General features: G+C 31.9%; 1 protein-coding gene and 1 long non-coding RNA gene across 2 annotated transcripts; one reads left to right on the top strand and one right to left on the bottom strand.

The window, feature by feature from the left end:
• Positions 1–1,067: 1,067 nt before the first annotated feature.
• LOC127703215 (annulin-like) lies at positions 1,068–18,573 on the top strand. Its single transcript, XM_052207740.1, has 16 exons — positions 1,068–1,202; positions 2,232–2,733; positions 3,281–3,532; positions 6,152–6,427; positions 7,790–7,908; positions 8,743–8,856; positions 9,735–9,906; positions 10,206–10,353; positions 11,295–11,398; positions 11,651–11,816; positions 12,438–12,568; positions 14,363–14,445; positions 14,793–15,003; positions 15,597–15,757; positions 16,072–16,205; positions 17,864–18,573. The coding sequence occupies exons 2-16, from the start codon at positions 2,232–2,234 to the stop codon at positions 18,003–18,005; spliced, it is 2,715 nt and encodes a 904-aa protein (XP_052063700.1). The 5' UTR covers positions 1,068–1,202; the 3' UTR covers positions 18,006–18,573.
• Positions 18,574–20,322: 1,749 nt separating this feature from the next.
• On the bottom strand, positions 20,323–21,398 carry LOC127703234 (uncharacterized). Its single transcript, XR_007982834.1, has 2 exons — positions 21,283–21,398; positions 20,323–20,607 (listed from the first exon to the last, which is right to left on the bottom strand). It is a non-coding gene; the product is annotated as an uncharacterized LOC127703234 (long non-coding RNA).
• Positions 21,399–24,745: the final 3,347 nt, after the last annotated feature.

Here is a 24,745-nt window from a genome sequence, read left to right as displayed (position 1 = left end):
TTATGACAACGTTTTAGTTAATGAGGGTCTGGATGAAGGTCCTTCATTTTTGTATTCTTCGTGTATCGTTTGCAATGAGGTTTTTGATTTTGACAAAGTCTGCTTATCTGATGGTTAAATTCAAATATACTTGCCAAAAAAAAACAAAAAAAAACATTTTTTGAAGGTAGGTGCATTATTGCTCTTTATTATAATCTTAGTTCGAGTTAGTTGATATTTTTTGTAACTGTACTACCAACAAGTCTTTTCAAAATTATTTCCTATTTAATTAGTACTTGAGGGTAGTAAAACGTTTAAAAGTTTGGTAAATACAAATACAAGGTAGCATTAAAAGTGTGTTAAAAATCTGTTTTGTGTTTTGTCAACTGCATGAATAAAGATTTTGTTTCATAAATTAATAGACCACATCATACTTTTCCATTATATTAGGTTCCCGAGTACCAAAAGATTCCTTTAAATGTAAATCTGTCAGGGACACAGTTCTGCATTTTAGTATAGCATATTTATTTGCGGCGCAATTATGAATAAACTTGGGAGATGAATTAAACAGCAACCTAATAGTACTTAAATCTATAGACATCTAGTCTTAAGAGGTAATCTCACTTTCTAGTTTAACAATGATGGGGTTTTCTTAATTTTTTTTTAGACTTCTTGTTTCGATTGACTTTAAGGACATCGTCTTTATATAAGTCTCCGTTATTCACAATATTTCGAAAAGTAAAGGCGCCCCTCCACCATACCCTTCAAAAGTAAATATTTGTCAGTTACTGTAAACACGAGCAGTAATAACCAAAGTTTGAAAAGTACACGTGTACCCTAAATGTAAAGGAAATTGGAGGAACTCATAGTTCATTAAGAGAAAGCAACCCAACTACCTATATATATCACAATCTCATTATTAAGAAGATTTCGATCTGTACCAAGCATATAGTTTCTGTCTTGAAGCACATGCTCATTGATTTTACCTGTCTATTTAACTTTTTTATGTTCATGTAAGCAAATCAAATTTCTATTCAATGTAAAAATAAATAAATACTTTAAAAATAGAATTCAATTTTATTCAACCCAATTTTTCTCAAGTGTAACCGTCTATCCGTGAAGTGATGCCAGTCTCTACGGAAACCGTATGTCAACAAGATAGAACAACAAGCAATTGGTAGTTGCGTAAAATTTTAAGAGGACTGCTTCATTTCCAAACCAAAGTGAGTCAATTTTACTTTATTAAATCGGTATATTTTCTATCTAAACAAGACATTTAAGAAATGATAACAAAGAGTCATTGTAAATTGATTATTTTTAAAATATACGGCATATTGAATTATTGAACTTAACTGTTTGTGTATATCTTTATTTCGAAGTCAAGGTCTTGTTTAAATTTCTGCTTACTAGAACACAATTATATCAAATACATAAAATCATATACCTTACCCTGAATATTATAGCACAGATTACAATTAGTGATTAGTAAGTAATTACACAAAGCTGAGAGAACAATACATGAGGGTGTGGATGGGGGTATACAGAATAGAGAATAATGGGCAAAAAATTTAAAGAATAGAGAAAATTGGACCAAAAAGTAAAGAATAGAGAATAATGAGGTGCTAAAATATAAAGAAAATAGAGAATAATGGGCAATAAGTATAAAGAATAGAGAAAAATGGCCTTGAAAATTAAAGAATACGGACATGAAGGACCCCCCCCCCCCAATTTAGACCCTCATACATAATTATACACTTAATATTTTGCCACCCCTTGAATTCTGCAGGATTTTCATTGATATGCGTAATGAATTCTTTGAAAAAAGCAGAGAATCAGATCGCTTCTTAATAAATACAACATGTCGCAAAGTTATTTGTACGTTAATTAAAAAATGAAATGGAGCATAATTTTGATTTGTAACCGAAGAATATTAACTAAAACAGTTTTTTTTTCAAATTCTGTCCATAAAAAGTAATACTCAGGAATAGCTAGCTTGCTTATAATATACTTTTTCTATGAAAAACTGAAATCTAAATTTTAGAAAACGATTTTTTTTTTAACTGTGATTTCTGCTGAGAATAGAGATTTTACGGATATATTACATTTAATTCAATAGTATCTGCAAATCACTCATATTAATCTACTAAACACGAATTTAATGTAGATAAAATCACAGAGGAGAGAGAGAGAGAGCGTTAAAATTTCATGACGGACTAGCTTTTTCTTTTTGATAGTTTGCTTATTTAATTCAGATGTATAAGAGACGGATGAAAGACAAGAGGAGAAAGCATTCTCCACACAGAAGAAGACGTAGAAATCCAGAAAGAGATGCAAAATATTCCTCAAGTAACTGCAAAGTGGTATGTTACGGACCCCCAAAAGACAAATTATGTGGTTGGGAAAGGAACAATAGGCGGGGGAGACGTGGATGTGGACCACGTGGGCGTCACAGAAGTGGAAGTCGTCATAGAAGTGGAAGTCGTCATAGACATGGAAGTCGTCATAGAAGTGTAAGTCGCCATAGAAGTGGAAGTCGTCATAGACATGGAAGTCGTCATAGAAGTGGAAGTCGTAATAGAAGTGGAAGTCGTCATAGACATGGAAGTCGTCATAGAAGTGGAAGTCGGCATAGAAGTGGAAGTCGTCATAGACATGGAAGTCGCGGTCGATCAGGAAGTCGGGGGCGAAGAAGCAAAAGTCCACCTGTAATAAACGACCAAAGACCCCAAAAACCTGATGTACAAGATGAGGAAGGTACTTGCTTTACATGTATATTCTTTACAAAAAAAAAAACAAAAACAAAAAAACAAAAATGTTTTCATTTGCATTTTGGTGTTTATAGACAATATGATTTTTTTTTCAAAATAATTTTAAAATATAATTCATACAAAATAAGAAGTTGTGGTATGATTGCCGATGAGACAACTATCTACCAGAGACCAAATTACGTAGATGTTAGCAACTATAGACCACCGCACGTCCTTCAACAATGATCAAAACCCATATCACTAAGCAAGCTAGCTTATTTAACAACATCTATATGTAACGTACTTGGTGTTTTTTAACACACCGAACCAAGTTTGTTATGAGCAGGAATATTATAACGACCATAAAGACCATTGTAATGGAACATTTATGATCATAGTACGACGAATATTTGCAGAAGAAGAAAACAACAACATGATAAGACGAAAAAACAGACTACACCACTGAAACCTTAAAAAAAAAGACGAAAAATCTGAGCAAAACAAAACCTGAGTTGAACTTTGATTACAATCTTCTCCTTTATATTGTTTTGTAGAGAAACGTGTAAATGAAGAGGAAGTCAACAAACGCTTTCATGTTCTTGGTATCGATTTTAACATTCCGCTTAACACCAAGGATCATCACACAGACAAATTCGAATGCACCGAGGAAAGAGTAACAGAAAGCGATGGCAAAAAACTTCCACCTGAATTGGTTGTTCGCAGGGGACAGTCTTTCACACTGACCATTACTTTCGACAGAGAATATGACAAGAAGGAGAACGATTTAGAGTTCACTTTCACAACAGGTAAACTTCTTAAAAAAGTAATGATAAATTGTAACATGAATGGTAATTTTTCCTTTGATCTTCAAGTAAGTTAACTTCTGTTATTTTTAGAGGAGTGCGTTAACTGAATGATTTTTGTTGTTTTTGCTCTCTCCAATACCGCCATTGACCGCTTCTCGTTGGAATAACAAAGAGTGGGAGGAGCTTAAACCAGTGCTCTAACTTCAATCTCAAAACTTGTTAATGCACAGTCTGGCTCCGCCTACTTCGAGAAGTAAATAATGAAAGAATAAAACGAAATGTAATAGAAATGACTATAAATTTCCCTACTGCTGTTTTGGTTGGATACCAGTTTATCGTGTCGAAATTAATAATATTCTAAAAAACAGGTCACTGGATGTTTAGTAATTTTCTCCATTTTATAAAGGTCTATCTCCGTGAATTGATCATGCTTCAAATATTTGTCCCTGGATCTTACACGCATTCAACAACCATTGCAATCAATTCACCGATCGTTTTCCAGTTGTTGGGAATGGAAGAATAACAGGTATTAATTACCATCATAATTGGTATTAGAAAATGTTTCCTTCTTATCACAACGTTAAATCTCTTTTGAAACTACACGTTTCGGATTTGAAGGCAGATAAACATCAATTAAAATTTAGACATCTGCTGCATGTGTTACTACTAGGGGGTGTTTTACGGCCTTGACTACCCATGGGGGTCTCGCACGGTCGGTATGCATGTTTTAATTTTCTGTAAATTAGATGTACGAATGTAGTATCACTATAATTATAATTTGTACAGTATTTTTGTACAAGTTATCAGTATTTTGTTAATCTCTTTATATGATTAGATAAAATAAGCACAGTGTCTTTGGTTAAGCTTATAGATATAAGAAGATGTGGTATGACTGCCAATGAGACAACTCTCCATCCAAGTAAAAAATTATACATGTGAACGCTCTCTCACAGGCAAACAATCCATAATTGAAAAATATAAGGGCATACACCACAAGCACGGGACACATTCTACTGCATCCACACAGCACGAGCAACAAACCTTGCAGTGAATAGATATAAGAAGATGTGGTATGAGTGCCAATGAGACAACTCTCCATCCAAGTCAAAATTTATACATGTGAAAGCTCTCTCACAGGCAAACAACCCATAATTGAAAATTATAAGGGCATACACCACAAGCACGAGGACACATTCTACTACATCCACACAGCACGAGCAACAAACCCTGCAGTAAATAGATATAAGAAGATGTGGTATGAGTGCCAATGAGACAACTCTCCATCCAAGTCAAAATTTATACATGTGAACGCTCTCTCACAGGCAAACAGCCCATAATTGAAAATGTAAGGGCATACACCACAAGCACGGGGACACATTCTACTGCATCCACACAGCACGAGCAACAAACCCTGCAGTAAATAGATATAAGAAGATGTGGTATGAGTGCCAATGAGACAACTCTCCATCCAAGCCAAAATTTATACATGTATCACTGTTTTATTTCCACAACTACATGCTATAGTCTTGCACATAGTACTGACACTGACAAGTTTATATAAAAACACTAAAATATTTTATGTGGACATAGAATTTGGTATTAGTCAAAAAATAAAAATATAATCTAAACCAATCAGGTGTAGTTTTATGACATAGAGGACAGTGCTTAATGTTAGGTTGAAGTTTATAAATTTGAGAGTAAAACATCGAACTGGATAATTATTGAAGATAAAATTGTATCACCTGGTGAAAGAAGGTGTGTGTCAAAATACTGATAACAAAAACCCTGTACAAATTATAATTTGTACGAAATTACAACTTGTACACAACATATATAACATAGAAAGACACCTGACAATCAATGAATGAAGGTTTTGAATGCTATTCTCTTAATTAACACTAGATAATTTATATGAATGGTTATACTATTAAAGCATCAAACATTCATTATTGTACTTTTATATATACTACTAAAAAAAGTTTAGAAAAACAACTCCTGACTGAAAATAATCATAATGATCTAGTTAAAAACGATACAACACACAAAATTAACGAAGAGGTGAATATGATGGCATAATTGATTAGATATGACCTGAAACTAACATTTCCCTCGCAAAAAGATGAAACAAATTAAGAGCCCCCCCCCCCCTTTTTTTAATAATATTTTTTAGTTTTCTTCTTATATATATTTAACATCCTTTAAAAAATGCTGTTAATTTCAGATCAAATTCTTCAAAGATTTGAGCCCTCAAAGTTTGACCTCCATTTATCTCTATGGAAGTGTTTCAAAAATGTGTTTTAGTAGTATATAATTAAAATTGTCATTACAATTCATTGATATTGTACATGTACTTTAATGTACGGAGTATAATTTTGCGATAAAGATAAAATCGCGAAAATATTCCCTCGCATAAATGTGTTTTAAAGAAGACAAGAAAAAAAATTAAATGAAACCTCACGAATGCGTTTGGCCCTAGAAATCGGGATATTTAAACTGCGCTAAAGTAACACATTTTACAGTTTATTGGTTATACGTGTATTTATTTCCGTTTAAACAATAACAGATCAAGATGCTATATGATATAAAAATGTTAAAGTTTAATGTAGTTCTTTTTTAAAGGATCTACCCCAAAACCACCGAAAGGTACAGCTGTTGAATTCGATATGGACGAAAATACCGATGGTACTGGTCATCACTCAGAATGGTATGCAAAGATGGTTGAGAAAAAAAATAACACAATCAAAGTAGAGATTACACCTGCATGCAACTGTATTATTGGTGAATGGGAATTCTCCATTCTAACGTCATCGAAAATCCAACCAGAGGACGACCCCATGTTATTTAAGTATACAAGTGGCAGCGATATCACCATTTTATTGAATCCATGGTGTGAACGTAAGTAATATTATAATACTACATGTAAATAAACCACGACATGCGAAAAATAATTGTTTCGAATTTTATAGGAGGACAGATACATTTTGGAAGGTTAAATAGAGCTCAATATTCAAAGTTTTGTAACTTTTTGTGTGTTTCTGGGTTTGCATAATATGATTTATAATGCATATAATGTTTGGTCAAGTGCCAAAAACTATAACACTATTTTGTCATCTTTTCTCGGGTTTGCCACAGACTTTACACTTTCAATTTTTGAAAACCGCTAGTTGACTACATTTATCAATGCAAATTCCAAAAAAAATATAGAACTGAGAAAATATAAGATAATAAAACTGTTTTTAACAAAGACTAAAAAAATCCATTTAATTCCTTACTTTATATATGTAGTAAATATATTTAAATCTTGTATATATATACAGATCTGATCCTCCATTACTCCAACGATGATTTTTTGATATTGTTATAATTTCTTCTATTTGGCGAAAGCATTTTTTGATAGACAGAACAATGTGATGATAAAATAGAGATTGTAAAAACAGATTGTTGCAGTGGTTCATTTTACAAATTTGTTGATTTTGTGAGATTTTAAAGTCCATAATGCAGTATCATTTAATGTTATTAAAAACTTACCGCGTTAGACTTAAAACTATATATTTTTGTAAGAATGTGGGGTATAGTTTTGTACACCTTATTTAAGAGTTAGGGTTTGGGGTCAACTTACCCAGTGGCACCCTCTTTTTGATCGGCTACCTACACATAATGGTTTATTCCCGATTGTCCCACTTTTTAAAATTTTAGAGTTCTGATTGTCCCACATGAAAAGTTCTGATTGTCCCACATTATTTTATGAAGTAAAATGTTCTTAGATAAACAATGTAACTGTTGTTTGTTTTGCTAAATAAACAAGAATTAATTTATTGCACATTTAATATTAATTTTATAGAAGTATAAAAAAAATGTTTTTTAAATCATTAGATTAATGCACTTTTGATTAAAAAAAAATTATTTCTGATTTATGAAATATATCTACAATGTTACGTTATTTATAAAACAAATTTCAATACCGTAATTTTAATTACATTTTCTCTATAAAGTTTTTGAATAAATAATGCATGCAATTTAAAAAAAAATTACTTTTTTTTATAATTTACCTAATGTATCTACAAAATGTACTATTTTATATTGAAAATGATTAAGAATGGATAAATTCTATCGCCCCATCATTTTTCTCAAATCTCTAGTTTGTTATTTTCTGTAAATACTGATTTGACAATATTAAAAAATATAAAGTCTGATACACCAGTTTACGTGTTATTTTAATCATGGTACCCAAAATCATGAAGGCTTTGTCTACTATAGATGACGAATGTTACCTAGCAACAACAAGTCTTTTAAATGAATATGTTTTAAATGACACTGGAGCTGTTTTTCAAGGCAACTACAAACAAATCAACGCAAAAGTTTGGAACTTTGCTCAGGTATAATTATACTTTTAAATACTAGTATAATAATATGTTTATTGTATCTACTGCGTTTGAATGAAGAAAATCTCACAATTCCACGTAGAAGACACAAATCAAGGTAAAAAAAACAACCCGAAAAACTGGGGGAATCACATGAACTCTAAGAGGAGCGAAACAAACTGTGTCGACAGGGTAAGTGTCTCCTGCTACCCATGCACTAACCGCCATTTGAATCCAAACTGAGTCAAAATGTCACATTCGGCAAGAGGACACAATCTGTATTTACAGGCCAGGCGACTATCCCGGTATCTAGAGATCTAAGACCGTGAAAAACATGTCGCTAGTGAGTTGAGAAGTACCTTTTGTTGTATACTAGTACTAAGTTTCAAAATATCTTTAAAATTAATTACGATGTCCGATTTTACTAGAAGTAAAATATAGCAACCAATATCCTTCTATAAGCAACACTTCTCTTTTTTTATATATATTTTAATCAGATTCCTAGCTTGTATGCTGAAAAGGAATTGAAATACCAAGGAAACAATTAAAAACCATAGCCAAAGCAAAAACATGTCGAAAAGAAAAACAGCAGTCTTAAAAGTACGACACAAAAAAAAAACTAAAGTAAATACATTTTTGTATTGACCGATGCGATTATCGCCAAAAACCGGGAATGAACGTAGGTGCACCGGAAGTGACAGTGGATTTGAAATGGTCATATACATACGAATTCGAATAGATAATTTGATGACTGAAAATCGGTATATTATTTTACCGGAAATTATCATATATGATATTTGTTAGCAATTATCTCATGTTTGATTCGATCTATTAATTGCTTTATTGTAGTTTGAAAATAAGGTTTTGGAGATAAGTTTGGATCTTTTATTGGAACATTTTGGTGGTCAGCCAACAATTGATATGAGTGACCCCATTAAGCTGTCAAGAGCTATCACAGAAGTTGTAAGTTATATATTATACCTTTGATAAAGGTGCAAAATTGTATAAGCATCATGCATTTGGAAATCTTCGTAAATCTTTTTAGTGTCAGCCCCATAATTGTTTTAATGACAGTCTATAAAACAGTGAACTTACTATATACATGTATCTATTGATATTTCGTTTACTCATTTAAAATACTTGACCAACGGTCTCCGCATCAAAAAAAAAACAATAGATAAAATGAACCTCATATTTTTAACTCTGCTACATTCTGTATGTGCCTGTCCCAAGTCAGGAGCCTGTAATTCAGTGGTTATCGTTTGTTGCTTTAAATCATATTTTTTTTCATTTATTATTTTGTACTTAAATCAGGCCGTTAGTTTTCTTGTTTGAATTGTTTTACATTTGTCATTTTGGGGCATTACTATACGGTATGGTATTTGCTCATTGTTGAAGGCCGTACTGTAACCTGTGTTGTAAATTTCTATTCATTTGATCTCTTGTGGAGAGTAGTCTCAAAAGGCAATCATAGTTTACCACATCTTCTTATTTCTATACTATGTGGCCATCTATTTCAATTGTAAAAAGTTTGAATGCATATATAAAAAGTTTTATTTGCCTTTGTATTTCTTATATTTTAAATTGATTGATTGATTGATTGATATATTTTACATTGATTGATTGATTGATTGATATATTTTACATTGATTGATTGATTGATTGATTGATTGATTGATTCATTCATTCATAATGATTTGCCTCTTCAATAATCCTCTTCTATTATACGATTTACGGTACCTCGTGTACTGTAAAATAAAAAGAAAAAAATAGATAATTGTCTTCTATACATTAAAGATAAAGTCCAACTTAACGTATCATAAGTTATATTCCTTTTGAAGGTAAATGCAAATGATGGTGGCGTTCTGGTCGGAAATTGGAGCGGCAAATATGCCGATGGAGTTTCTCCAACCATGTGGTCTAGCAGTGAGAGTATTCTCAACAAATATGACGAGACTAATGAGAGTGTCAAATACGGACAGTGTTGGGTTTTCTCAGCAATAACTACAACTAGTTTGTATATTCTTTAACTAATATGTATATTTCCAACTACACTACTCCCATATAATTTGTAAAACCTTGAAGAAGATCTATACAAACGATCATTGTTTACACACTAAAAGTATAATGGCTCTGTCGAATTTGTCTGGTTAATTATTTCATTTTACATTTTGTATTTGTATGTCAAAAGCAGTCGTAGCGTACGTAACTCCATTAAAAGAAGTGTTCTATATGATAAAGCATGTGAACATATTATTTGATACACAAGTATGCTTCATTTATATGTAAAATATTTAATCGTTATATTTCAGTATGTCGCGCACTAGGACTGCCGTGTCGGAGTGTAACAAACTTTAGTTCGGCCCACGACTCAGATGGAAGTGTAGCTATTGATGAAGAATATGCAAAAGATAAAAAGACTGGAAAACTTAAAAGACTTAAAACTGGCGATTCAGTATGGTTAGTTTCTTTGGTTTAGACAAAAAAAAAAAAAAAACGCTAGCAACGTAAAAGCTATAAGTTAGCCAAAAACAGAAGGAAGGATGGATTCTAAAAAAAAAGTAAAAAGAAACAGTTGGTCAAAACGTAGGACAAAAGAAAAACAATCATTGACATACAGAAGATTAGTTTAATTTGTATGTATATATATACAAACAAGACAAGTTCACGGTTTGCATTCAAGTTTTGTTAATTTTGTTCCAGTATATCTAACCCAGTCCTTTAACTAAAATCCTCCGAAAAACAGCGGTGCATTGTAATTGAGCGTATGACATTTGCGCCAATATTGAAAATATCATTTTTTTCATTTGCGCCAAAACAAAATTGTCATTCGCGCCAATTATTAACTTTTCATTTGCGCCAATTGATTTGAACAGGTAAGATCTGATACATTTTAGACTATAAAAGAACAAACAACGGCCATGAATTGACGCATAGCAACTGGTGTTTTAATATGGATGACAATTCAATGATGATTCTACTCACAATAAAACTAGCTTCATCAGCATAAAACGTAGCCAACATTAAAAGAAGAAAATTATTTGACTCAGGGTGGTTGAGCCTTCATCAGCCTTTTTCGTACAGTTTCGACCAATTGAAAGTCTGTCTTTGTTAAGCTTATGGTTTCTCTCGGTCAAACTTTGTGTAGTCGAGCAATTAAGTTGTTTTCTACCGTCCTCTTGGTTTCTTCTGTCTCTTTATTTTAGAAAAAAACAACAATATTCCCGTTGTAGTATTGTTTTGATAAAGACAAGATATCGATTAACGAAAGGTACAGCAAAAAAAAACAAAAATATGAAAGTTCAAGAAAACGATCTTTCCATTTTGAAAAGCCAGAAAGTTAACTCTTAGACTGGTATGATAAAGAAGTAAAACAATATTTTTGATTGTACATTTTACAGGAATTTCCATGTATGGAATGAGTGTTGGATGTCACGGAATGATCTTGGGAACGGATATGATGGTTGGCAAGTCATTGATGCAACACCACAGGAATTAAGTGGCGGTAAATGATACTATATTTACAGTTCATGCTATGCAATACAATACCGGGTACGAGAGATAAATCAAAATAAATGAGTCAATACAACATTTCAATGTACATGTATATATCAAAAGAATTCCAACAGATTATTGAAACAACAATTTGAGATGGAATCCGCTTTGGGACAATCAACATGTTGATCGTTAAGTGTTTCTTGGGAGTTTCATATATAACAATGTAACCCATTAACGCAAACTCCACTTTTTACAACAGGTGTATTCAGATGTGGACCTGCTCCAGTAACTGCAATCAAGCGTGGGGAACTTGGGAGAATGCAGTATGACCTTCCATTTGTATTTGCTGAGGTTAACGCTGATGTTGTTAAATGGGTTAAACTTTCACCATCGAAATGGGAAAAACTTGATGTAGACACATCCAGGTAGAATCGTTTTATTTTACTCTTTTTAGAATTTCAACTAAGATTAAATTGACAGCCTTCAAAATATAATAAATCATTGGTAACTTTTTCCCTCGTTAATAACTTTTTTCACATATTTCGTTTAAAGAACTTGATTGAAAAAAAGCATTAATCAAGGCGTTAATATCATCATTTTGATTTAAGAAAGGGTTTTATATCTGGCAGTACCCTTACTTAGGTGGGTATTTTACATTTAAAATATTGACAATTAAAGTGAAATATAAAACGTCCGTCGGGTAAAATCAAACATTTATAGTTTCAACCCTGATTTGGTCACAAAAACACCTACAGTTATAAAATTAACAGTTTGAATTTAGGGAACGACCATTTAACTTCAAAAGGGGGGGGGGGGGGGGGGGGTTATGGCTTTTTACTAAAAAAATATTCTGATCCCCAATTTGATGAAAAAAAGTATTCTGGTCAAGCAGATGACAATCATACCCCCCCCCCTGAAGTTGAATGGTTGCTCCCTTAAAGAATATATCACACTTTCACATACGAGTAAGAAGTATTTATATCACAACAGTGGTAAAGAAATCAAAATAAAAAAATATAGCATCTTCACCTTTCCCTATATTTCAGAGTTGGTAAAAATATTAGTACGAAAGAGCCAGATGGTAAACCATACGATAAAAATACTTCATTATTTCCATGGAATTGGGGTAAAGATGATGGACGTCTTGACATTACACATGAATACAAATACAAAGAAGGTACATTTACGCTAAGCCTTATTTAACTGTTATCAAATAATTAAAGCAGATTACTAGTACATTGCAAAACATAGGTTAAGAACCCGAATATACGACTGAGCATCTACGGCGACCGCCATCATAGGTATCACAGAGTATGATTGTTGTTGTCCCAATATAGGTATGCAGCATTTGTTAAAATATACAAATCGTTTGTTTCCACAACTCTTGCAAGCTGATGATCAGCCTGGTTTTACAAGACAATTTAGATCTGAATGACAAGACTTTAATATTTATTGTATGGGAATCTCTGGAGGTCAGTTGTTTACATTTAGATTTTTTTCGGAACGGGCCGACATGAATGTGAACAAAGTATGAATCCTTTAGTTTTTTTCGAAATACAATCTGGTGTTGTGATTTATTTGTCTTGTTTACGACGAAGTTGCGGAAGCGAAACTTAGGCATACTGGAGTCGACGTTGATGGGGCAGCGATTTAAAGCCCCACCTACTATAGCAGTAGGGGCATTATGTTTTCTGGTATGTGCGTTCGTTCGTTCGTTCGTCTGTCCCGTTTCAGGTTAAAGATTTTGGTAAAGGTAGTTTTTGATGAAGTTGAAGTCCAATCAACTTGAAACGTCGTACACATGTTCCCTATGATATGATCTTTCCAATTTAAATGTCAAATTATAGTTTTGACCACAATTTCAGGGTCCACTGAACGTAGAAAATGATAGTGCGAGTGGGGCATCCGTGTACTATGGACACATTCTTGTTTGAATCAGTGATTACGAGTTTTAGAGTAATAATGGAAATAATGGAAGCCAATGATTTTTGGCAGTTTTATAATCGCTCGGAAAATCACTACAAAATTGGAAGACGTTTGTACGCTTTTTGCGTTTTGTGGGTCGGTTTTTAATGGACGTTAACCCACCCCTCTATGTTATTAACGGAGATTAAATAATTGTCCCTCGAATTACCTATTACCATACTGGATCTATAGCTGATTTACTACATGTGCTTATTAAGTAAACTAAATTTTAATCAATAATCTATCAAACACGTTTTGAATATAAGTAATAAGTCAAAAAAGATCAAACAACAATTACAATTTGAAATCGTAAAGAAAACACATTTACACAGGCGTGAACATAAGAAGTCACAAGTGTTCCCACGAAAACCAATTTTATGAAAAGTAGGGGACAATGTCCTAACAGGAATCTTATTAGTCGAATATCATTTTCGTATTTCATAGCCGAACTACCGATGACATCCGTAGAAGTTACACACAATTAAAGGAGTGAGACATATCTTTGTGTTAATTGTTTATTTTGTTTATCAGTATTCTACTTATAAATACATATTCCTGATTATTATATTATAATGATATATCCCTAAATTGGTTATGAAAATTTTCCCTCCATATTTTATGTTAAATTTGTATGACTTTCAAGATTACATAGTTCGGGAGTTTGTGTCGTTTCTTGAAATATATTCCTTTTTTTGTGCTCTGTTTGTATGACTTTTAGGATTGTGATACAATACCTTTGTCACCAACAGATTCTGATGTCATATAGGTTTATTCGAAATATTTGTTCATTATTGTATTTATAATAGCTCTCTCTCTCTCTCTCTCTCTCTCTCTCTTGTCTATAAAAAGGAGATTTGGTATGATTGACAATGATACTATCCATCAGAGTCCATATTATTCTCCAGTAGATACAGATCTTACAAATGCTAACCAACTATTTTGTTTTTATTTATATCATCCTTATTTTGTTCCAAGGTAAAATGTTCATTATATGTTTTGTCGACAGGAACTCTAGAAGAAAGACTAGCAGTACAAAATGCTGGTAAAGCATCAAAGAAAGTACGACAAGTTGAAGAAGCTGAACATATGGTAATTTCAACAAGAAGTTGTATCAACGAATAATGTAAATTCAAACGTTACGAGATAAGATTAAAAACTTCTCAATTGCTGCAGACCCATTTTTGTCACCTTATGATTACAAAATGGAGATCAAGAAAAAAAATTGTAATTTAATTGGCTGTGCTTGTAAACAATATCTCACGTCATAAAATTCTATATACATTCTTTAAAGAGATATATAAAGGTTTAGTATGTTCAGCCAGTAGTATATTTTATAATGTCCACCATGTTTATAAATATGGTGAACATTATATAGTATATATGATATATCATGTTTTTCGTTGGATATTTAAATAGTGCCATGTATTTTGTTGAAGGATGTGGTGATGGAGATTGTTCATAAAGATGGTACTTTACTTGGAAGCAATTTTGACGTGGAGGTCAAGGTGAAAAACCAATCTAAGGATCGTAAAGTAAGGACCATCACAGTTCTGGATGTAGGTGTAGAACCAAAGCTGTATACTGGTGAAACTGGCGACGAATTTGCTGAAAAGCGGTACAATGACATCCGATTGAAATATGAAGAAGGTATTTAATTTTTTAGTTCTTTATTAATTTCCCCGTGTGTTGTATATTTTGCATATAATGCAAATCAAACAAAACCAAGAGTCTTCTTTATGCAAAAAGATATGAAAAGACATTTATGATGGGGTCTAAACTCCTTCTGTAAACCTAACTTTTGATGGGTTTCATTCATGGTTTCCACAAGAAACGAAATTTATCTCATATTCATTCAAAGTCATTGAAAAATAGTTTTCATACAAAGATATTGTTAAACACTCCTTGCTTAAACCCAGGTATCGTTAATTAGATTTTCTTTTAACTTATCACAGACGATTTAAAACGATAGTTGTCGAAATATTACAATACCTTTTGATGATATCTCAAAATGCTGTTATAAAAATTTTTAATTCTTGTAAAAACGGACTGTTCTTTATATATATATAATTATACGAATGTACGATGGTCAATTATACTTTAGTTAGTTTTGAAATAAAAGCCACAAACATGATAAGTTCAGTCATAGAGTTTATCCCCTTTTATGAATTAAGAAACTAAGAATACCTATCTTTAAATGACTTCATCGAAATAAATGAATACATGAGTGGACCTTTTTTTAGAGGAAACATTTAAGTTTACCCTGAAACCAGATGACTATCTAGACCATCTCACAGAGCAGTATATGATGAATATAACTGCTACTGCTCAAGTCAAAGAGACCGGCAAAGTACATATTAAAGAAGATGATTTCAGACTTAGAAGGCCAGATATAGAAGTTGAGGTATGGTAACGATAAACGAAATGACATTATAAAAAAATAAGGTATTTGTAAGTATGCCTGGAAAGTCTCGCACACATAGAAAATAATAAACTATAAAAGGAATACAAAGTATATAAATGCTAAAATTAAAGTAAGCATTGTTATGTTAAATCAAATTTACAAAGAAGTTTATGTTTACTAGTTAGATTTTGAAGGCCATGAAAATTCCAATGATTGGGTAACAAGAAAAGATTGAAATCCTACAATGAAGACATGCGAAATTTATTGACTGAAATCATGTACTTTCTTATCAGATACCATCCAATATATTTTAGGCTCCAAAATCTGGAAAAAGATACAAACCGTATGAAATAAACGTGTCTCTGAAAAACCCGTTATCTAAACCAATGACGCAATGTGTTGTTCATGTGGAAGGTAACGGTATAGTGAACGTTGAAGAAAAGATCAGGTAAGACTGTGTTTAATTTCCTTTCATAAAGAAATTTTAAAGTGCTCATTAAAACTCGCATTTTAAAGTTAGAAAATTTAAGTATCTAAAGTGGATAAATGTCGTTATCAACGGTGTAGTGAGTGTAGAATCTATATATTCGTAAACAATACTATTATTTTTATACAAAAAATACGCTATTTTTTAACTGTTTGTTTAATTTTACTTTGTATTTACCAAACTCCATTGAATTACAAGGAAAATTTCTAATTATTGTCTGCGTCCTGTTCTAACGTTATGCTCGTGCATGTTCACACTATTATATACTGACTTCATATACAGGAGTGTGCTCCTTACGCAGAAACTGCTCCAACAGAGTTATGAGGAGAAAGATTAAAAATGACACTCCGTAAATTTTATATCACAAATTGGTTGATATATACAACTAACTTATGACATTTATTGTGGTTTAACATCTATGTCGTCTGTCTGCTAAGTACAAGAACGTGACCTATTCCCGAATATGACTGTTATACCGAGTATGAATTTGCATTGCTATACGACGTGTCTCGGTATTTTGTACATCCAACATTCATGTATTCATTTTTGATGTTTCTGATATAGTTTCGGTTGGATAATGTGTTATGTCTTATCGTTTGTAGTCCAAATAAGTATAAAATTGCCTTTCAATACCATCATTGTCATGAAAATTGTTGGGACTGGTATTGTGAAAAAAATTGTATAACGTTCGAGATTGCATGTTCGTTAAGTAAGTGCGTCACTGTATTTCTGTCACGTAGTCTTGTCATTTAAGCGATGTTTGTTAACATTGTCATATAAGCGGGAGGTTTGGCTAGCCATAAAACCAGGTTCAACCCACCATTTGTTCTTAAAATGTCTTGTATCAAGTCAGAAATATAGCAGTTGTTATCAAATAGTTCGTTTCTATGTATGTTGGCGTTTGTTTTTGTTGAACTTCAGTGTACCTGTTGTTCCTTTGTTTTCCTCTTACAGTTGATGTGTTTCCCTCGATTTTAGTTTGTAACCAGGATTTGTTTTCTCTGAATCGATTTATGACTTTTGAACACCGGTATACTACTGTTGCCTTTATCTAAGCTTCATTTCAAGTGTTGCCCTTGGACGTTAAGCAACCAACATTCAATCAATCCCTTCAAGTGAATAATTTAACATTAACGATCCCTTTTTATTCAATCTACCTGCTTGAATGAAAAGCTAAATAAAAATGCCAAAAGCTTAAACTTATTCAATAAACTACAACAGCTTGCCCTGTTTACCGACAAAAGTTTGAAGTGCACCAAAATATGAGTGCATCTAATTTCATAATGGGAAACATTTCGCTTGTACCAACATGCAGTAAAAATATGTTTTAATATGACCTTTAGGTTTGTTTAACTTTTACGAAATGTGTGAACAAAAAGTAGACTTTCAGAAGAATATTAGGGATCAATTGCTAAATGTTCAGTGTGCGTGATGTCATTTGACATAAATACATACATGTATATGTAGTTGTAACAATGTATAAGAAAAGCAACAACGTTTTACTCCACGTAACACGTATTCCGCCAGGTGAAGGTTACAGATCATTAATTTTGAGATATGTTATGTGAATGTATCGTTATAGTTATCAATTCTAAATCCTATTTCATTTTATTCTATAGCGACATTGCTGCAAATTCAACATGGAAGCACTCACTGACAATAAAGGCCAACAGATCGGGGAAAAGAACAATGAATGTCACTTTGGATTGCAAAGAGATCAAAGATATTACTGGCTACGCAAACATTGACATTGAGCCATGACGTTGATAATTTTATTTTATAGTTAGAACAATTTGTTCATTAAAATTTAATTTAGTTGCGTTTAATACAAATATAAAAAGAACTTGCTTTCAGTATAGAAAATAATGTAGTGATTTCTTATATAAGCCGTAGTCTTCCGCTTTGAAATGGGATCCGATGCTCAATTTACACTGTGATAGATTATATTTGAAAAAAATGATTTGATAGAAAAATTAAATTAATAGTGCTGTAACAATATCTTATACACACAGTTTACATTTATATTATCAACTGAGTTGAACACTATAGCAATATGGCGAATAACAAATAACAGCGAACAACAATGACACAGAACCGAGGGCGCGCAGCAAACCTTTACCTTGATATGAGGGTTGCAAAATGCTACTCTTATCATATATCAAAAAAAATTGCCAGTTTTTATTTTACTTTACTAATATAGCAGCAACACTTAATCAGATTGTTTGTTTTATACTGATATCATTTTGTTGTCATTATTATTATGAATTGTTAGAATTTTTATTATATATTGTTAATCTTATATATGTTTAGAATAAAACTTTGGTCTCAATTACTAATGTAGTTGTATTTTCGTAAGTGGCGGTAATGGTAGATACTTTGTTAATTTGACAACATTTTGTGTCATATACCGCCATCAACTTTAGAAACTCCAAGAAAGGCCCAATATTCTATTTCAATATGACATGAACGAAAAAATAAAAAGTCTCCTGGTTTGGTATGCATTCAAAATATGACAAAGTATCGAATGTCAAGCTATGGATCAGCTGAATCAGACATGTGTCTTCTTATGTTAAAACACATACTATTAGTTTTATTTGTGTTAAACCACACGCAGGTTTTTAAACAACAATCAGTTCGACACATGGAACTGAAGACGGTCACAATATACATGTATCGTTGATAAAAACTTAAATAATGTTGACGTGCAGATACTCTTGGCATGCTTGTTTTAGCTAATATTTATTTCCCCCTTTCGAAGTTTTTGTAGTATTTCTTCTTCTTCAACTTCTCATACAACCTTGTCCGGGGAATAACTTCTTTTTCTCTTTTGACACTGTCATACTTTCATATGATATGTGTAGTATTTCTTCTGCTTCTCATACAACATTGTCCGTGGAATAACTTTTTTTAATTTTTTTTGACACTGTCATATAATATTTGACACGAAGGTGTCTTTCAATAAGACGATGTGTCTTATATCATCATGACCGTTATGTGTTGGCACGAAGGCGTATTGCAATTACATGGTAAGTCTCATATCATCATAACCGTTATCTAACCTTGAACTTTGATCTCAATGTAAAGTACTTGATTGCTTTTGCATTTTCGTGTCTGAAACATCCCTTTTTGTCTTTTGAGATACGCCTTCGATATTATTTTGTACATGGGTGCAGCATCTCGATATATTGTGTCGCGTACCATGGACAATGATCTTGACCTTTGTTCATTTTGGTCAAATAAAAGGTCAAGGTGATATTGAATTTTTATTTCTTCACCTTAAGACCATATATTTTCTCCATGACATGAAAAACCTTTTCTGTGGGTTTTCCCTTGGGTCATGCCCCTACAATTATATAACTAATTTGAAATCTATATAAAAATGGTTAAAACAATCCTCACCATAAACCATTTATCATCTTAATATCCATAATTAAACTTTCTAGTTGACCAAAAGTTTGGTCCTGGTGGATATACCCCGCCCTGTATACCATTGACAATTAAATAGCTTGAAAACTGTTCATAACCTTATCCCTAAACCATATAATATATTCTTAATAAGCATGATAACACCTTTGAGTACAATGTTTTGTTGATGGTCATGCCCCATATATAATCAGTTAAGATTCCCATCCATTAGACATATAGATATATATATATTCTGATTTTCGATGAAAATATCCTTTCAGTACTAAAATGTGGTTGTTGGGCCTTTTTTTTACTGAAGTGACCTCTACAGATAAAGGGAAGATATTAGTCTACCAAAACAGTTCTACCTATTTTTTGTTTTTGCTTTTCATCTTAAGATAACTTCTTACTTCTCTTAGGAAAAAAAACCCACTGTAGCTCACAACTTGATATGAATAAACAATATTTATTTAACATCGCCAAATCAACCTCGTGGAGCTCATATCATTGAACGGGACTAAAATATTCCAAAAAAATGTGACACGTTTATATCAATCGAAGCATCAATGAGTGCCATAATATTTTCCCTCTTAAAACATTTAAGATAAAAAAAAGAGTGAAAAGCTAGGGGTTTTTCCACACAAACACATAAAATTAACACCACAAACACAGCTAAAGTAATAAAGTTGATTTGCTTTATTCAAAAGACATTTTTGTATATTACGAAAATAGTATACAAGACTTTGATGGTTTGTGATTTTCTGTCATTGTGGCTTTGAAATATATACTACTTATAACAGTAAAGATTATCAGCAATTGATGAATTATTTTACATAGTACTTTGAATTGGAGCTTTTTTTTGTCATTGTTGAGATACTTCTGACACAAATCCTTCATCATCAATGCCTTGTGTGGCCTCCTTGTCTTCTTCTGCATTATTAACAACAGTCTCAACATCCTGTGATAACAAAGCAAAAAAGTAAAAAATTAAAAAGGAACAAATGTTGATAGACAAAATGTTTGGTTTTCAAAACTATACATGCTATTCAGAGCTTCAACGTTTATACATGAAAATCTATAAAATGATGAATATACACTTCAAGGAGCTTGCAATATTGTACGGACTCCTGTCTTTTGTATAAAACTCAACACAGTGTTTGGTTATTTGTTTATGTTGCTGTTTAATTGGCGTATACCCTACATATCTTTTTATTTGTATACGTAGGTTGCATTTCCAAAAGGTCAATAAATCATTATCAAATATATTAAGATGTATTAATCATATAAGTTAAACGATGTTTGTATTCACTTATGATTACATGTACCAATTAAATTTTATAATTTGAAGCTAATACAAGACATACCGGTCACTTACGGATAATGATGCTCTTCTAGCAGTGCCATATTTTTTTTAAATCTTAAAAACAGATTCATATCATTTTACTTGTCTTCCGTTTTTGATCCTTTGTATAAATGCATGTATATGTAGAGTTCATGTGGAATAGTTGAATGAGATAACGTGAAAATTTTAACGTGAGTGTTCTTTTTTAATATTATTCTGAATAATATTATATGTGCTTGTATTTTATCTGATGCAATAGCAATCATTTCTAGATTGTTATTGTAAGATTACCTGTATAGCAACTGTTTTCAACATTCGTAAGTATGAGACTTTTTTAATTATCTTGAATAAAACAATTGAAGTAAGAACAGCGCCACCAACAGATATAATTGTTATCGTAGCTATTCCTGTAAAATACATGTTTTAAACGTCCAGATTATTGTGGACACAAAGTTCAACTAATGAAATGTAAAATTAAGCTTGACGAACGACATAATAAAATTGAGAATGGAAATGGGGAATGTGTCAAAGAGACAACAACCCGACCATAGAGCAGACAACAGCCGAAGGCCACCAATGGGTCTTCAATGCAGCGAGAAACTCCCGCACCCGGAGGCATCCTTCAGCTGGCCTCTAAACAAATATGTATACTAGTTCAGTGATAATGAACGTCATACTAAACTGCAAATTATACACAAGAAACTAAAATTAAAAAGGATACAAGACTAACAAAGGCCAGAGGCTCCTGACTTGGGACAGGCGCAAAAATGCGGCGGGGTTAAACATGTTTTTTGAGATCTCAACCCTCCCCCTATACCTCTAGCCTATGTAGAAAAAACAAACGCACAACAGTACGCACAGTAAAACTCAGTTTAAGAGAAGTCCGAGTCCGATGTCAGAATAGGAAACAAAAGAAAATAAACAAAATGACAATAATACATAAATAACAACAGACTACTAGTAGTTACTGACATGCCAGCTCCAGACCTCAATTAAACTGATTGAAAGATTATGTCTTCATCATATGAATATCAGGCACAATCCCTCCTGTTAGGGGTTTAGTATTATACTATGATCATAAAATATATGAGAAGAACATAACCCGTGTCATGCCAACAACTGGTTTTAGAATAAATGAGTTTAATTCCGATGCAAAGACCCTATCAATGAATCAATATTAAAGCCAAAACATGCAATTTTTAATGACCTGACAACAGTATCGTAACTATACCCCTTCTTAATAAGTCTGTTTAAAGGTTTTGTTAGCTTTTGAGGTGACATTTTTGTGCTTTGTAAAGAATATTACCATAAAAGATTGGATGTGAATTACCCGAACGTATAAGATGTCTGCATGTTGAGTTATATTTACGAATGATGTCTTTATACCGATGATAAAATTTAGTAAATGTTTTGACTAGTTTATGATATCGAAAACCCTGGTGTAATAATTTTTCAGTAAAACATAAATTTCTTTCGCTAAAATCTACTACGTTGTTACAAACACGAACGAATCGTACAAGTTGAGATATATAAACACCATAAGATGGTGACAAGGGAACGTCACCATCTAAAAATGGATAATTAACGATAGGAAATGAAAAATCATCTCTTTTATCATAAATTTTTGTATTAAGCTTCCCGTTTATGATATAGATATCAAGATCGAGGAAAATTAAGGACAGTGGTCATTGTTTGTATTAGCTTTATTTAAAGTAAGTTCAACAGGATAAATTTCTTCAGTATACACACTGAAGTCGTCATTATTGAGAGCCAATATAATGTAATATAATGTTTTTTTAAGAATTAGCAATAAATTTCAAATATTTTTAACAGGCAGATTCCGATTCCGATTCATATTTTTATTATAGTCTCACCACATACAATTACATATATTTACACAATAAAATATTCATACAGGTACATAAAACAGATAACAAGAAACATTACATTAACATTGTATGTGTCAATCTTAAAAGATTTATGAGAGACTGTACTAGCAATATTTAAATACAGATTGATAATTTACATATTATATATGAAATATAGTTGTTTAAGAATATTATGACCGGATGAAAAGCATGTTAATTATTTGGACTATCATCTTTCGGACTTTAATTATTATATCTTTTAATTGTCATTACTAGCTCAAATATTCCCACACAATTATCTTTTGGTTAAAAATGTATGTTTCTACTAATCCGATAATGGACTTCGTATCTACGTGTCAAAGACAGTTTTAGCAGATTATCTAAACAATGGACAATAATTGCTTAATCCGTAGTTACATGTATTTCTTTATTATTCTGTTTTATATACTTCTTAAAAATAATTTATATTCAGTTTTGGAATGGTTCTCGAACCGTAAATACCGGACTCAATATTGTAACATCGTTTATATTCTTGTTGGATCGTTTATTAAATTGTTAAACTTTATACCGACTTGAATCTTCATTTAATACCCAGCAAATAGTCTGAGTCAGACTATAATATCATTAAAATACAGCATAATTAATGATATAAAAAAACATTTCTCCTGATTAAAATGTTATAGCAGGTTCTGGCCACACTTTCAAAAACTTTATCGTTATTGAATAATACAATCAACTTTTCATTATCTGATAAAACGTTAAAATCCACATTAAAATTTGCAGCTTCATAAAACAATATATACGTCCAAGATCTTCGTATAGTGGACATTTTAATATATATGCAGTTCATCTTCGATACTATTATTACAATATTTTTCTTCCTGTTTCTATTCTAAGGGGAGAAACGCCACATCTAAATTTTGTAAAAGTGCTCCTAAATTTAGGTGGCAATTTACATTTTAAGTAAAGTTCAGTACAATAATCATATTTGAATAACTTATATGTTCTTAGTTTATTACCTTGAGCATACGTAGATACTCTATTACTCCAATCTATTTTATATTTATCAAACATTATATTATCAATTTATAAAATATTATTTAATGCATTGGTTTCAAAGTTAAAATAGTCTTGAACATTATGAGTTTTAAACATTTCCATAACTCTATGGTTCCAATTCTTAATTCTACCTCTAGCTTTCTTCATCGACCATTTGAAAACTTTAAAATTTATTCTGTCATGACTCATATTTGTACATCTTGTCCAATGTCTAAATACACTTGTCCATTGTTTTACAGATGGTGGTTTCCAACCCATATCTCCATGTATGGCATCATTTGGGGTATATAAAAAAATCTTATGGCACTATTTTGGACAGCATTATTACATGAGTAATCGCGTGTACCCCAAATACACGACCCATAATCAATAACTGACCAGACCATAGTGTTGTATGATTTAGAAAAAATATCATGTTGGAAACCATCATGTGTTTTACTTTTTACAATCAATAAACCACATGCTCTACTGGCTGATTTAGCTACTGCCTTAGCCATTAATTGATAGTCTAAACAACAATCACAGGTATTGATAGTTATTAAGACATTCCATTGCATTACTACCTATTGCAAAACTACATTCAGTCCGAGGTACATATGGATTTCTAAAATGCATAATTTTGGACTTATTAATGCTGACATTAAGTCCATTAGTGATACACCAATTGTTAAGAATATTTGACATTTTCTGTAAATCTTTATTGATACCATATCATCAGCATACAATACAATTGCTAATTTTTCATCATCAATATTTTTACCAACATCTAGACCATTTTTTATCTATAAAGAAGTCACTCCTAACTATCTTACTACCTGTCGATACAT

The sequence above is a fragment of the Mytilus californianus genome, unplaced genomic scaffold (genome assembly GCF_021869535.1).
Source record: "Mytilus californianus isolate M0D057914Y unplaced genomic scaffold, xbMytCali1.0.p SCAF_5, whole genome shotgun sequence".
In the NCBI taxonomy this organism is placed as follows: domain Eukaryota; kingdom Metazoa; phylum Mollusca; class Bivalvia; order Mytilida; family Mytilidae; genus Mytilus; species Mytilus californianus.
This window is presented reverse-complemented; position numbering and strand designations above follow the sequence as displayed.